Raw genomic sequence first — 15548 nt, 5'->3', positions numbered from 1 at the left:
GATTGTATAAGTTGGGGTAAAGCATTGCCGTTGATTTGATGAGCTGTTTTCTCTGATGTTATGAAGATGAGAATGTCTGTGGGTCGTTAGAGATACAGAAGCTAGGGTGCAACTATATCAGGAAGATTTGGGTGATAATCCAGAGATTAAACCAAGGACACTCCGACAACAAAAATTAAAATGAGAAAACACTTAAGCAAGACACAAGACTTCCAGTTTACCAATGGCAAACAGTAGGGCAAACGAGGATGAAAAGGCTGATAGTGAACCACCAGGACACCCTGAACTCAAAGCACAGGAAGTAACAAAACCGATCAATCAGGCTCTAGAAAAATTCAAAACAGAAATAATTTCCCAGATAACCATAGATAGTGAGCAAAATGGAAGTCGTGATTCGAGACTCTAGAGCAGAAACTGACAAAAAAATAGATGAGCTCAGGACCATGATAGAAGCCATGAAGGCCCAGCATAAGAAAGAAATGGAAAAAATAAACGCCCAACATAGGAAAGAAATGGAATCCATAAAACAGATTCAAACAGATATCCAGGAGATTAAACACTCTATTGAAAGTGTACGCAACAGAATAAAAGAATGCGAAGATAGGCTCTCAGATATAGAAGATAAGATTGCAGTCAGTGACCATGAAAAGAGAGGTCTCTTAAAAACAGTAAGAGATCATGAGAAATCGATCCAACAACTCCTAGATGATGCAAAGAAGAATAACATAAGACTGATAGGAATACATGAAGTAGCAGGAGAAAATACAAATGACTTAAAAAAGCTGTTTGCAGAATTAATGACAGAAAACTTCCCAAACAGAGGGGAAGAATTTGACATTCAGATAACTGAGGCATATAGGACCCCAACTAGCTACAATCAAAAAAAATCTACACCTAGACATATAATAATCAAGATCCCAGAAACCCAACAGAAGAACAAAATACTACAAGCAGTAAGAGAAAAGAAACAAATCACATACAAAGGAAAGCCCATCAGAATCACAGCAGACTTTTCAACACAAACCCTTGGGGCAAGGAGAGCCTGGAATGAGATATTTCAAGTACTAAAAGAGAACAACCTCCAACCTAGACTGATGTATCCAGCAAAACTCTCTTTCAAAATGGATGGGGAAATAAGACACTTCCACGACAAAGAACACCTGAGAAACTACATGAATACCAAACCAGCACTACAAGCAATTCTAAACAAGATCCTAGAAAAAGACAATGAAGGCAACAACACCATGAGGCCCAACAGAGCAAATCAAATAGGCAAGGCAAGAAATTAAAAGGAGAAGGTGAAAAAGTAAAAAGAGTCAACAAAAGGCCAATAACATGTCAATAATAAGTCAGTACATATCAGTTATAACCAGCAATGTCAATGGCCTCAACTCACCAATCAAGAGAAATAGACTGGCAAAATGGAATAAGAAGCAAAATCCAATAATATGTTGTATACAAGAAACACACCTAGTGCAAAAAGAAGCCCATAGACTGCAAGTGAAAAGATAGAAAACAATTCTCCATGTGACAGGAGCCCAGAAAAAAACAGGGGTAGCAATCTTATTTGCAGGCAAAGTAAATTTCAAACCAAAACTGAATCTAGTATTATTGATGTAGGACAGTACTGTATCATACCTCTATGAATGTAAAATATCTAGTACCTGCTTTATGATACATAGTAGGGACCGTGCTTTATCAGAGCTACATTTAATGATATTACTCTAGAATGTTCTCTTTCCAGATGATGATTAAGAGGCTAATAGAAAAAATGGTGCCAGGTACCACAACAGCAACAGAACTTTGCTGTTGTCTGGATATTATTCTTTTCTTTGTTTTGTTTTTTTAATGGAATGTGCTGAATGTCTATAATTTTGTTCAGATGACTGCAGAACCTGGAAAAGCTGTTGCTGCTATCGACGCATAACATACTATTATAAGTCTATACACACACACACACACACACACATATATATAAATTGAATTTTGGGAAACTAACGGTGTTGCCAACTTTGGAAAAAGTCATCCCAATTTACTGTGTTGACTTGGCATTGTACAGAAATGGACAAACATATTGGTCTAGAAATGTTAATTTATTTTTATTTTTTTCCATGTGTACAGGGGTAACACATCGTACTAAATATGTAAGGTCATATCTACGTGGGTTTGATTACAGAAACTAATAAACTATTCTCTAAATAATGAAAAAAAGAATAAGATAAGACTATAAGAGCAAGAAGCAATTTAAATATGTTCAGGGGCCATTTTCATCTCCAGAATTAAGGATTATTTTGATGTTACATCATTGCCTTTTCTCTTTTACTTTCCTTTTTAGTTTTATTTTAGGATTCCCTATTTTTAATGTTCATACAGAGATTTCTTTAACTGAAATACTGAATAGTTTCTTTGGTATAAAAAGCTATAATAGTACACAGGATCCTAATGAGATAATTAATAATGTGAAATAGGAAGTAAAGGGCTAAAGGTGTAAGGAAAGTGGGAAGGGTGGGGGAAAGGTAATAAGGGAGAGGAAAAAATATGAGAAACTGAAAAAATGGAAATAAAGTGTTTGTAAATGTGGAGGGGAGGAGGGGGGTGAAGGGAGGGCAGGGACAAGGGGAAAAATGAGAATCAAGATCTATTATGTAAAGATACAGAATCCCAATGATGAATGTAATTGTATTGTATACCTAGATTGTACCAATAACCTCAATAAAAAATTGTATTAAGCTAAAAAAAAAAAGAAAAAAGAAAAAGAAAGAAAGAAAATAAAATCATTCCAAAAGTTATTTTGCCTGGTAACTAAAGCTTACCCCTTAAAGTCCCAAAGATGTGATTCTAATAACAACAATGAATTTTTTAAGAAAACCTCTCTAGAATAGAGACAACTCTATCACACATTTCCCTTATCCAACAAATGGAGTTAACAAAGTGCAATCTAGTTTTTTCTTAACAACTCATTAAAGTATCTACTCTGTGCCATCTAAATAATATGAACATTCATTCTTATCACATTGTATAATCCAAGACTAAGGCAAGGTATTAAAGGCTATCATCTACACATTAAGTGTCCCAACATTCATTTCTGCTTTTCTAAATTCTCATTCATATTCTCTCCTTCCCTCCCTCCCTTTCCCTCTCTCTCTCTCTCTCTCTCTCTCTCTCTCTCTCTCTCTCTCTCGTGTGTGTGTGTGTGTGTGCGTGTTCATGCACACATGTATTGAGGATTTAATCTAAAGGCACTCTACCATTGAGGTACATTCCCTTCCCCCATTTTTAAAATTTTATTTTGAGGCACAATTTCACTAAGTTATTCAGGCTGGCCTCACACTTGTAGTCCTCCTAATTTGGCCTCCTGAATAGCTGAGATTACAGGCATATGCCACCATATCTGGCTATTTTTACTGAATTATTGAATCTATTTTTTTATTCTTATTTTTCACTGTTAGACTACCAGCTGTTATTTCTATCTTCTGCTAGCTTCCTAATGCAAGCTCTCTGCCTTATCTTAATACATTGCTTCCAACCTGCTGTATCACAGGTTTGGAAACACCAAACATACTAATATTATGACCCAAACAGTAAATATTTTTTGTTACTGGAGATTGAACTCAGGACCTCGCACTTGTGAGGCAGGCTGTGGAACCACTGAGCTAAATCCTTGGCCAGTAAAATAGTAATTTTTTAAAACAGACCTTTTAAGAGACCAAAGGGCTTTACTTTAACACATAGATTTTACAGTTCAATTTTGATAAGAGAACTTCTGTATTTATTTTCTTGTCCTAAGTTGTGTTGCTCCCCTCAAAATGTTACTGTAGAAAAATATATATTATTATTAATATTATATTAACTATATACAATCGCTATTATATTAATTATACTGTTAATGTGTGATATAAACTTATACTCTATACAACAAATATTCAGAAATACAGAGAATTGTGTCTGGCTGGACATCTCCTTTCAAAACCTAATAGTATGTTTACTGAAGATACCATCCAGTTAGAAACACTTTGCAAACAAAGAGTGTCAGTTTTTTATTTTAGAAATGAGAGATCAAGGGCCGGGGATTTAGCTCAGTCGTTCAGTGGCCTGCCTTGCAAGCACAAGGACCCGAGTTCAATCCCCGGTACCAAAAAAAACAAAAAAAAAAGAAATGAGAGATCAAGAAAGGTTTAGTGGATGTGAAGTAGCATTTACTCTCATGATCATCTTGGACAAGTTAGATGTTGGAAACCTCACTCAACACCAGTGAAACTAGGACTGCCTGACAAAGTGAGCCCAAAGACCAAGATTCTGCCCCTCACTCTAAATCATGGATGTTTCTATAATCAAGTGTTTCCCCTACTTGACTACATCCTACTACATTCTCTGCAACCCAAAAGAATACTACTGCTAGCTGCAGTAAAAGTCTTTCACCTAGACGTGACATGCAGATCAGATTTCAGGAAAACCATCTACACAAAGGAAATTATTTAATTGGGGCCAGGAGAAACTGTATACTTTGCAACCAAGCCTGATGAAAAGACTTGACCAAGCTTAACTGGAAACTTGAGAATAGTTTTTCTTCCTTTGTATAAATTATTTAAATCCACTGTAATGCTCTACTCCATAAAGTATAGTAGGCAAAGTTATGTAAGTGAATATTTAAAGTGACATTTGCTATTTCTTATTGAAGAAGAGGGAAAACATGCACATCAGTGACAGCGACATTAGGAAACATTAGGCCCTAGAAATTCAGTTAGAATATATTCATAAGTCTTACAGATTGTGATTTCTACCTGATTTGTTCTTACATTCCAGTTTTTTAGGAAGATGTTACTAAATCTCAAAATGAAAAGAATTTCAATATAGTCTAAAAATAAGCTGGGTGTCGTGGTGCACACCTGTAGTCCCAGAACTTGGGAGGCTGCGACAGGATTGCCACCAGTTCAAGGCCTGCCTGGCCTACATAGTGAGTTCAAGGCCAGCCTGAACTACAGAGTGAGGCTGTCTCAAAACAGCCTGCATACAAATATTTATAGTAGCTTTATTCATAGTTGCCAAAACTTGGAAGGAACCAAGATATATCTAATAGGCAAATGGATAAACTGTACATTTAGGTAATGAAATATTATTTACCATTAAAAATAAATGAGCTATTAAGCCATGAAAAGACATGGAGGAAAGTTAAATGTATGTTACTAAATGACAAAAGCTACTCTGAAAAGGCTGCATAATGTATGATTCTAACTATATGAAATTCTGGAAAAGACAAAATTATGGAGACAGTAAAAGCTCAAGTGGTTTGCCAAGGCTTTTGGGTCGGGGTAGGAATGAAGGGGCAGAACACAGAGGATTTTTAGGGAAGTGCAACTCCTCTGTGTGATACTGTAATGATGGCTACAATTCACTTTACATTTGTTGTAGAACATACAACACCAACAGTGAACCCAAATGTAAACTAAAGACTCTGGGGCGGCTGTGATCTGTCAGTGTACGTGCATCAATGTTAATGACTGTACTACTCTGGTGGGGGTGATATGCATAGATGACAGCACCCATAGATGACGACATGCAGGAAGCTGTGCATCTACTGGGGTAAAAAACATGTAGAACTCAGCACATATGATTTTAAAATTACTTAAAAGACTATATGTATAAATTTATAAATTTGGCAAATATTTTTAAATCCATAAAGCTATTATCTTTAATGCCTTTGTCAGAATTATTTTGACATGAAAATTAGGAGTTGATATGGGGGAAGAAAAAAATTATCCTCATTGATTTTGTCTCCTAAAATCATTTGTTAGCCTAGCTAACATCTCTAAGTTACAATGGCTTGATAATAATAGCTTTCATTTCTGAAATACCTTTTTTTCTCTTAAATTCTTTTATTGGTACATTTTAGGTATACAATACATTTACATTATTCATCATTGAAATACTTTCTCCCAAAGGGATCCTATGGCTTGTAACCAGATCTCTAAGTCCAGTTTGAGGTGAGTCTTATTAGAAAATATGCTAAAAAGAGTGTCTTGCTACTAACCAAGCCTGATTAATTTTCTACGAAAAGATGCCAAGTCCCGTTACTGTAACAGATACCCAGTATCGTTTTAAGATCGTCTCATCTTCTTAACTGCAAAATTAGTGTGAAAGACAACAAAAGCAACTGTGCTTTCGTATGAACTCTGAAAAGGAGCCATTTAGGGTTCCCTACAACAGCTTTTCTCTGGGTAGCCACTTGATTTTTCCTCTGCACCAGTGGGTGGGGTCTATGCTTTTCAATAACATTTGTTGAGCAACTTGCGCTAGTTCTAGTTCGCCAGCTGAGGGTCCTATATGCTTTAGAGAGTTTAGTAAATACCTTCATCGGGCTCTTTTCAATAAATAAGGCAGCCAATAATGTCCTAGGCATCCAGCCCAGGCTGATTTTGATTCCTACCTGGTGGCTAAGGCAACCTGGTCCTTCCAGGCCAGGCCCAGACTAGAAAATAAGAAAATAGGTATTACGCCTCCCGCCTCCCAGCGAAGCAGGTGAACGTCCAGACCCCAAGGGCCCCACTCAAGCCTTACCCTCCTGGCTCAGCGAGGGCAGCGTGGGCAGCACCGGCCTGCCCAGCTCCTGAACATCAGGGAGGATAGTGTCCAACATCTTCAGTCCCCGGTCCACTCCGTGCTTGGTTCTCGATGGCTCTTTTCTTCCTTCCTTGTAGGAAGTTTCTACTAAAGTGTTTTACCCAACCACTAGTCACTCCTCTCTAGAGCCTAGGACGTGCTTTAAAAATAAAAATTACCTAAATCTTGAATTTTTTTCTATTTTTTTCTTAAATAAATGTTATTTCTCGCCGATCCTGTCTCTTGATCTGGCTCTCAGAAGTCTGCCACGGTAGGATGTCCGAAAACTATCCAGCGTTTCTCCAAAAGTGCAAAAAATGCGCCCACCGGAGGAACAGTGACAGACACAGTGAGAAACTGAGCGGGAGGGAGGAAGCAGGCGCTGAGGGAAGGGAAGGGAGAGGAGGGCGGAGCAAGTTGCTAGGACGCAACAAAGGCTCGCTCGGTTGCTAGGGCCTCAAGGCGCGGATTCACCAAACCCTTAAATTGCAATTCTCCTCGCAGTAACTGTCTCGCCTTGTGCCCAAACCTCAGCTGTTGCTAGGACATCTTCCTTTTCCTATCTGCGCAGATAAAGGGAGTGACCATCCTCTGGGCGCGCACTCCCTCCATGTTTCTTGAATAAAGGTTAAGAAAACTAAATAAGCAGAGCTTTGGGAGCTTCCCCAGTATCCACACTACACTAGTATGCATGTAGATTTCAAGCACCATCTGGTGGTGAATTAAAATTCTGCTAGAGGAAAAAAAAAAAAAAAGCCATGATGACTTGTATGTACAAGTAGATATACTTATTGCCAAAGAATACTTGTTCTTGGGAGAATGTTTTCTGATTTTTCACTTACTCCCATTTTCTTTCACGCTCCTCCCCTTTTGTTCCGTGCCTACTTCTCAATCCCTTTCTATTGAAACTGCTCCTCTGAAAATACAGTCCTCGTCAGCATTTGCTTGGGTTTGAGTGCCCTAAAAGCAAATTTTCTTTTGGAATTTACACATTGTGTATAATACTGGTGGGACAGTAATTCCTAGCGACCATGTTCCTATTCCCAAAACTGAAGGAAGCAGATCCATGCTTTCCTTTCCTCAGCTGGACCAGGAGCCAGGCACGTAACCCGAGCTCAGTTGTCAGAAGCTCATTCTAGGGCTCAGATTGTTAAAATGGTGACATTTTGATAGCTGGAAAATCTGGAAGATAGTTAGGCAAGGATGGCATGCATTCCTCACTGTCTCATTTTAAGAGTTCCTAATGCTGAGCCCTCCATCTCCTCCTTCATTCCTGCCCTAAGTCTGGTTCTCCCAGCTCCATCATTCTGTGAGCTTCCCAAAGGTCTTCCAATAACTCACTTCTGTGAGTTAAATTTAGTTAACTAAGTTAGGCCAACTCAATATCTGTGGCCTTGTCTGCTTAGCACTTTACAAAACAAACGTCAGACTAGTGTAGTGTAAAAGGAGGCTACCCACCCTCCCATTTCATTTTCAGAAAATAAAGGAGTAGACAGATAAGTTTACATCCTAGCTTTAATTAATCAGGTAGCTCAAGCAGAGCCATGTGCAGTTTATATGAGGATCCTTTGATATTAAAACCAGAAAAAGAACAAGTGTCAATAAGAATATTAGACATTTCTAATGCATATTAGATCACGTAGCCTGGAAGAGAAATTAATCCTCATAATGGCACACTGACTTTTGTTTATTTGTTTTGCTTTGTTTTTGGTACCGGGGATTGAACTCAGGACCTTACACTTTCGAGGCAGGCAGCAGAACCACTGGGCTAAATCCCCGGCCCAAGGCACTGATTTGTTTACTGTAGGAGAAAACCAGCAGCAGCTAAGAACCACTTAACAGACTTCATGCCTCCCTCCCTTAGAGAATTCTCTCCCTGCACAGACAAGTGGAGACAATGCTTAAAGATCTCATGTATAGTTCCAGTGTTGTTTCTGCCAAGAGGGTTTATGAGATAAAAAAGAAACTAGTGGCTTTATTTTGGGGATGAGAGGGGGCATGCCTAAAATTGAAGGAAGCATGAAGAACAGATTCTGAGATATCCTGTCATCTGATGGCTTATATAATGAAGTCTTTCAGAGGTCTTCTAAAAGACAAAAATAAAACCTGGCCAACAGCCAAATGTGCATTATGGACCCCCAGTGATCTGGGAGTATTCACTTGACCCATTACTTAAAAGCAGGTTAACACATGGAAACTGAACAACACTGTCCTAAACAATCAATGGATTACAGAGGAAATTAAAGAAGAAATTAGACAGTTTTTACAAATAAGTGAAAATGCCAATACAACATACAAGAATCTATGGGACATAATGAAAGCAGTTCTATGGGGAAAATTCATAACACTGAATGCCCACACTAGGAAAACAGAGCAGGCTCAAATAAACAACCTAATGATGAAACTTAGACTCCTAGAAAAACAAGAGCAAGAAAAACCAAAGCTTGAACAAGAGAGGAAATTATAAAGATCCGAGCAGAAATCAATGCAATGGAAACTACGAAAATGATAAAGAAAAATAAATGAAACAAAGAGCTGGTTTTTTGAAAGAATAAATAAAATTGAGAAACCCTTAGCTAATCTTATCAAAAAAAGGAAAGAAAAGGCTCAGATCCATGCAATCAGGAATGAAAAAGGTGAAGTTACAACAGATCCAAAAGAAATCCAGAAGATCCTTAATACCTACTTTGAGAACCTGTACTCCAATAAAATGGAAAACACAGAAGAAATGGAAAGATTTTTAGATACTTATGAATTAACAAAGTTGAACAAAGAAGATAAAAACATTTTAAACACCCCAATTACAGTCAGTGAAATTGAAAATGTAATTAAAAAATTAACAACAAAGAAAAGCCCAGGCCCTGATGGATTCACTGCTGAATTTTACAAGACATTTACAGAAGAACTACTGCCATTACTCTTCAAACTTTTCAATGAAATTGAAAAGGAAGCTACACTTCCAAATTCATTCCTGGAAGCAAGTAACACTTTGATTCTCAAACCAGGGAAAGATGCAACTAAAAAGGAGAACTACAGACCAATCTCCTTAATGAATATAGATGCAAAAATCCTTAATAAGATACTAGCAAACAGAATACAGAGGATCATCAAGAAGATCCTTACCAAGTCGGATTTATTCCAGAGATGCAAGGGTGGTTCAACATACAAAAGTCAATAAGTGTAATACATTATATTAACAAAGTCAAGGACAAAAACCATATGATCCTCTCAATAGATGCAGAAAAAGCATTTGATAAAATTCAGCACCCATTCATGATAAAAACCCTGCAAAAAATTGGAATAGATGGTCTGTACCTCAACTTAGTAAAGGCTATCTATGAAAAACCAACAGCCAACATCTTATTAAATGGCCAAAAACTGAAAACCTTCATGTTAAAATCAGGAATAAGACAAGGATGCCCACTATCACCACTCCTCTTCAATATAGTTCTGGAAACATTAGCCACAGCAATTAGACAAAAGAAAGAAATTAAAGCAATAAAGATAGGAAAGGAAGAAGTTTAACTGTCATTATTTGCTGATGACATGATACTCTACATTGAAGACCCAAAAAACTCCACCAAAAGACTTCTAGACTTAATTGACAGATTCAGTAGAGTATCTGGATATAAGGTGAACACCTAAAAATCAATAGCCTTCTTATACACAAATAAAAGACTCACTGAGAGAGAAATAAGGGGAAAAATTCCTTTTACAATAGCATCCAAAAAAATGAAGTATCTAGGAAACAATCTAACAAAAGAAGCAAAAGATCTCTGCACTGAAAACTATAGCACTCTGAAAAAAGAAATTGAACAGGATATTAAAAAATGGAAAGATATCCCCTGCTCCTGGGTAGGAAGAATCAACGTAGTGAAAATGGCCATACTACCAAAACTGCTATATACATTCAATGCAATGCCAATTGAAATTCCAACACTATATTTCACAGAACTAGAAAAAAGAATCCAAAAATTCATTTGGAACCATAAGAGACCTAGAATAGCAAAAGCCATCTTAGGCAACAGACATATGGCAGCGGGCATAACAATTCCCAATTTGAAACTATACTACAAAGCCACTGTGATAAAAACAGCATGGTACTGGCAAAGAAACATACCTGAGGATCAGTGGAACAGACTGGAAGACACAAAAACAAATCCAGATGTACTCAGCTACCTCATCTTTGACAAAGGAGCTGACCATCCTCAGTGGAGGAAAGATACCCTCTTTAATAAATGGTGTTGGAAAAACTGGATTTCAACCTGCCACAGATTAAAACTGGACCCTTATCTTTCACCATGCACTAAACTAAAATCCAAATGGATTAAAGATCTAAATATTAAAACAGAAACATTAAACTTGCTGGAAGGTAAGTTAGGCAGAACTCTGGAAGACATTGGCATAGGAAAAGACTCTATGAACAAATCCTCAGTAGCACGGGAACTAGCAGATAGAATCAACAACTGGGATCTCATCTTATTAAAAAGCTTTGGTACTGCAAAAGAAACCATCAGCAGAACTAAGAGACAACCTACAATGTGGGAAAAAATTTTTACCAGCTGTTCCTCAGACAAAGGACTATTATCAAGAATATATAAAGAACTCAAAACAACCAGCCCCCCCCAAATATAAAGACCTGATTTAAAAATGGGCATCATGAACAGACATTTCTCAGACAAGAAATAAAAGCAGCAAGTAAATATATGAAAAAATGTTCCACATCACTGATCATTCAAGAGATGCAGATGAAAACAACACTGAGATTCCACCTCACCCCACAAAGAATGGCTGCTCTCAAGAAATCACACAATGTCAAATGTTGGCGGGGTTTTGGGGAGAAAGGAACCCTCCTCCATTGTTGGTGGGAGTGCAGACTAGTGCAACCACTATGGAAATCAATATGGAGATACCTCAAAGAGCTTGGACTGGAGGTTCCATTTGACCCAGCCATCCCTCTGCTTGGTATCTTTCCAAAAGAACTAAAAGAATCATATCACAGAGAAGTATGTGCACCCATGTTTATAGTGGCACAGTTTGTAATAGTTAAAACTTGGAAACAGCCCATTTGTCCATCAGTTGGAACCTGGATAAAGAAGATGTGGTTTTTCTATAAAATGGAATATTACTCAGCCATAAAGAATGAGAAAATAGATTCATTCATAGGAAAATGGATACATATTGAAGATATACTCCTAAGTGAAATAAATAAGGCAAACATGTGTAAATACCGAATAGTTCTCTGGTGTGAATAATCTGCAATAATACAGAAGATCCTAATAAGATTACTGACATTGAGAAATGGGAAGAAAGGAGCTAAAGGTGTAGGGAAGGTGGGATGGGTAGGGGAAGGGTAATAAGGGAAAAGAAAAAAATGTGAGATAATGAAAAGATGGAAATAAAGTGTTTGTAGATGGGGAAGGGAGGAGAGGGTGAAGGGAGGGCAGGGACAAGGGGAAAAAATGAGAGCCAAGACCTGTCATGTAGAGGTACAAGATCCCAACAATGAATGTAACTGTACTGTATCCCTAAAATGTACCAATAAACTCAATTAAAGCTGAAAAAAAAAGCAGCTTAAGATTTATTAAAGTCTGATATATACTCAAAGAAAAAAACCTATTTGGAAGAGGGAAGCAGAACTCCACTCCTTGACTGCTGATGTGGCTCCCTTCCCTGTGAATCTCTACAGATGAGTGCTATCCTGGGTTGGAGAGACTGAAAAGCTGTTTACTTTTCTGATTCCTTGGGTAATCCCTTTCTCAGAGAAAGGAAACACTGTTCATAAGAGTTGATCTTAGAAAATACCCAAAAGTATACCCAAAGAGTCATTGGTTCTCAATATTAGATTTTATGCAATTGCTTTTATGTTTCAGTCTTAAGAATATCACATTTTTTAAACAAATAATTTGATACTTTTATTTGTATTTTTATTTTTTTGTACTGGAGATCCAATTCGGGACCTTGAGCTTATGAGGCAGGCAGAGGAACCACTACGCTAAATCCTGGGCCCTAAGAGTATCATATTTTTGTTGTGACTGTCTTGGTTACTTTTCTCATTGTTGAGAGAAAATATCCACACCCAAAGTTAAAGGGGGGAAGGTTTATTTAGATCACAGTTTGTAGAGATTTCTTTCAGTCCCTAATCAACTGGCTCCAAGGTAGGGTGGCTTGGCAAAGGGGAATCACAGAGGAGAACCACTTCACGGCAAGCAGAAGACAACAAAAGCAAGCAAGCAAGGGATTAATATGCCTCTTTCTATCCTTTCTATCCTATCCAGGCTAGCCAGGGCAGGAAGCACTCACACCCTTAATCCTAGTGACCTTGATCCTAGCATTGCACCATGAATCAATTCCAGCATCACATACACTATATCCAGCCAACTATGAAAAAGCCCCACCTAAGACTGGATGAACTTTGTGGGGTCAACTAAATACAAGCCGTAACAATGACTGAACCTCAGTGCTCACTTGGGTAGTTGATGAAGTTCATAAAGAGAAGAGGTGAAAACAACAACCATGAAACAAAAGCAGTACAACACTGGTCATGCTCTGATAAAATAACCTATTATGACTTGAGTGTGTCCTTATTAAGGAGAATAAACATTATCAGATAAGCAAACTATTTCCGGGGAGAGTGACAAAAACACAAGCATATAACAGTAACACTGTAAAACTATAAATTGGTATTTTACTTTTAAATATACTAGTAAGTGTATTTCACAATTCAAATGCTAGAAAAAAATTTGAACTTTTGTGAACTTAGTGCAAAACTCAATAAAAAAAAGTCAAAGGCCTTCCAAGTTCTTTAGGAAAATCAATTAAAAGAGCATCATGCCCTGTAAAGTCATTCTTTTTATTTTATCTATGTGTTTTACTACATGCAACAATGATTTTTTTCAGATTTTAAAAGATCAATACAAGTTTGTGCTCACTTTAGCAGCACACATAAGATCCATACAAATGAATCCTAAACTCAAACTATTTAAAACTGAATTCAGTATCTCTTTCAAACAAATTACCATTTCTGTCTTCTCTATTCATACAATCTCTGAGTATCTTTGCCTTGCGTGGCCTGCGAAAACTTTGAATATCATCCCAGGTCAGGTCAAACATGCCTTTTTTAAAGATCTTTTTGTCATTCTCCAGAAATAGAACTTTAAAAAATAACATCCACTATGATAGCTAATGTCAGGTGCTAGTTATCAACAATTCTTTCTCATGATCCCAAAAGACCTTGTTCATTATCTCCTTCATGCCCACATCCCCAAATTATTCTGATGGCATTGACATGTTTTCCACACTAGAATAGGAGCTTCTTCAAAGAAGGGTATAAAATCTTACTCATTTCTTCATCTTTGTATCCATACAACCTTGCCACAGTGTCTGGTATTTAAAACATAATCAAATGTGTGTTCACTTGCTATATTTCCCTCAGTGAAATGTAACAGACATCTCTCTCATCATATAATTGTAAGAATCACCCATGAACTTTCAAAAGTTGTATTATGGATAGTACTAATCTAATTTTCAGGGCTTGTTTCAGAAACATTAAAATTTAAGTGGTTAGTTTCTCCCTAGTAGATTATTTATTAATTTCTTTTAATGCTATTCACAAATTTATTTCATTTACAAGTTTAGTAGGATTGCTTTGAAGTGGTTCTGTAAGTCTGATATTTTAATGGAAAAAATTACATTAAGTTTTCTGTCTTTTGCTAAAGCAGATCTCTTTTTCTTCTTTCCTCCACAAATTGTTAAGAGCAGAATTGTGCAACAAATACCAGTACACAGAGACATAAAGAAGGATCACAGATTTTCCATTCTCAAAAGCCATCATTTCTGTTGTTGGCACACTCCAAGTATGGTTTTATAATGTCTTTTTTTTTCAATCATTGAGCCTTTTCACACTGAATATGGAAAAGCTATTAGTCAAAGAACCTATTCCACTGCCTGTCTCACAAGTGCAAGGTCCCGAGTTCAATCCCTGGTACCGGAAAAAAAAAAAAAAAAAAAAAAAAAAGAACTTAGTACTCCTTTCTCTAACTTGGCCTCTTCCCTATATCTGAGTTTTCAAAGTACAATCTAAACAAGAACAGCTACATATGATTTGTTTCCTCTGTTTGTTATCTAGAGACTGGTAAAATCAAAAGAATGAATTGAATGAAAAAATACTAATACAATTTCAACAAAAGATAAGGACAGAATACAAAACTAAACCATATGGTAATTTTTTCTGCAAATTGATTTTTATTTTAATTGGCTGATACATATATCATAAAATTTATCATCTCAATGACTTTAAGTGTACAATTCAATAGCATTAAGTATATTCACATTATTATACAGCCAATCTCCAGAACTTTTCATCTTGAAAGACTAAAACTCTGTACCTATTAAACAACTCCCCATTTCTCCATCTATCCCTCATAACCATCATTCTACTTTCTATCCCTATAACTACTCTACATACCTCCATAAGCGGAACTGTAAAGTATTTTTTGTAACTAGCTTATCTCATTTAGCATAATGTCCTCAAGTTACATTTATATAGCATGTTTCAGAAATTCTCTTTAAGGATGACTATTAATTCCATTGTATTGTATGTACACAAAGAGGTGATCAAAATACACAGTGACTATTAAAATTTAAAATTTTATTATAATAGACACATTGTCATTATCCTGCTCAAAATATTCCACCATAGTTCAGACACAGTTATCCTAACATTTTTGTCACTTTGTGAAGCAGTTCTAAAGGTCCTCTTTCCTGAGCATCTTTATGAGCTGATGAAAAATACAGGAAATGTACAGTGAATGCTGCTACTTAGTATCATTCAACAGAAAGGCAGGCTCATGACAGATTAAGTGTATTCTCATCTACCTTCTTCACTGAGTGGCACCACGCAACTTCTAGCACTTCTCCAAAGTCAAAATGACCATGAAAGGTAAACATTT

At 36.8% G+C, this 15548-nt stretch overlaps 1 protein-coding gene across 2 annotated transcripts in view; it reads right to left on the bottom strand.

The window, feature by feature from the left end:
- Ccdc81 (coiled-coil domain containing 81) overlaps nt 1-6954 on the bottom strand; it is a 52826-nt gene extending 45872 nt beyond the window's left edge. For both annotated transcript variants that reach the window (XR_782112.2, XM_010633729.2), the window contains exon 1: nt 6556-6954. Coding sequence is in view for 1 of the 2 variants with exons in the window: in XM_010633729.2 (XP_010632031.1) it covers nt 6556-6634 (79 nt within the window). In the remaining variant the exon portion in view is untranslated. The remainder of the gene's footprint in view (nt 1-6555) is intronic.
- Between the last annotated feature and the right edge of the window lie 8594 nt (nt 6955-15548).

Source organism: Fukomys damarensis, unplaced genomic scaffold (assembly GCF_012274545.1).
Source record: "Fukomys damarensis isolate Sample0158 unplaced genomic scaffold, DMR_v1.0_HiC HiC_scaffold_16, whole genome shotgun sequence".
NCBI classification, from domain to species: Eukaryota; Metazoa; Chordata; class Mammalia; order Rodentia; family Bathyergidae; genus Fukomys; species Fukomys damarensis.
This window is presented reverse-complemented; position numbering and strand designations above follow the sequence as displayed.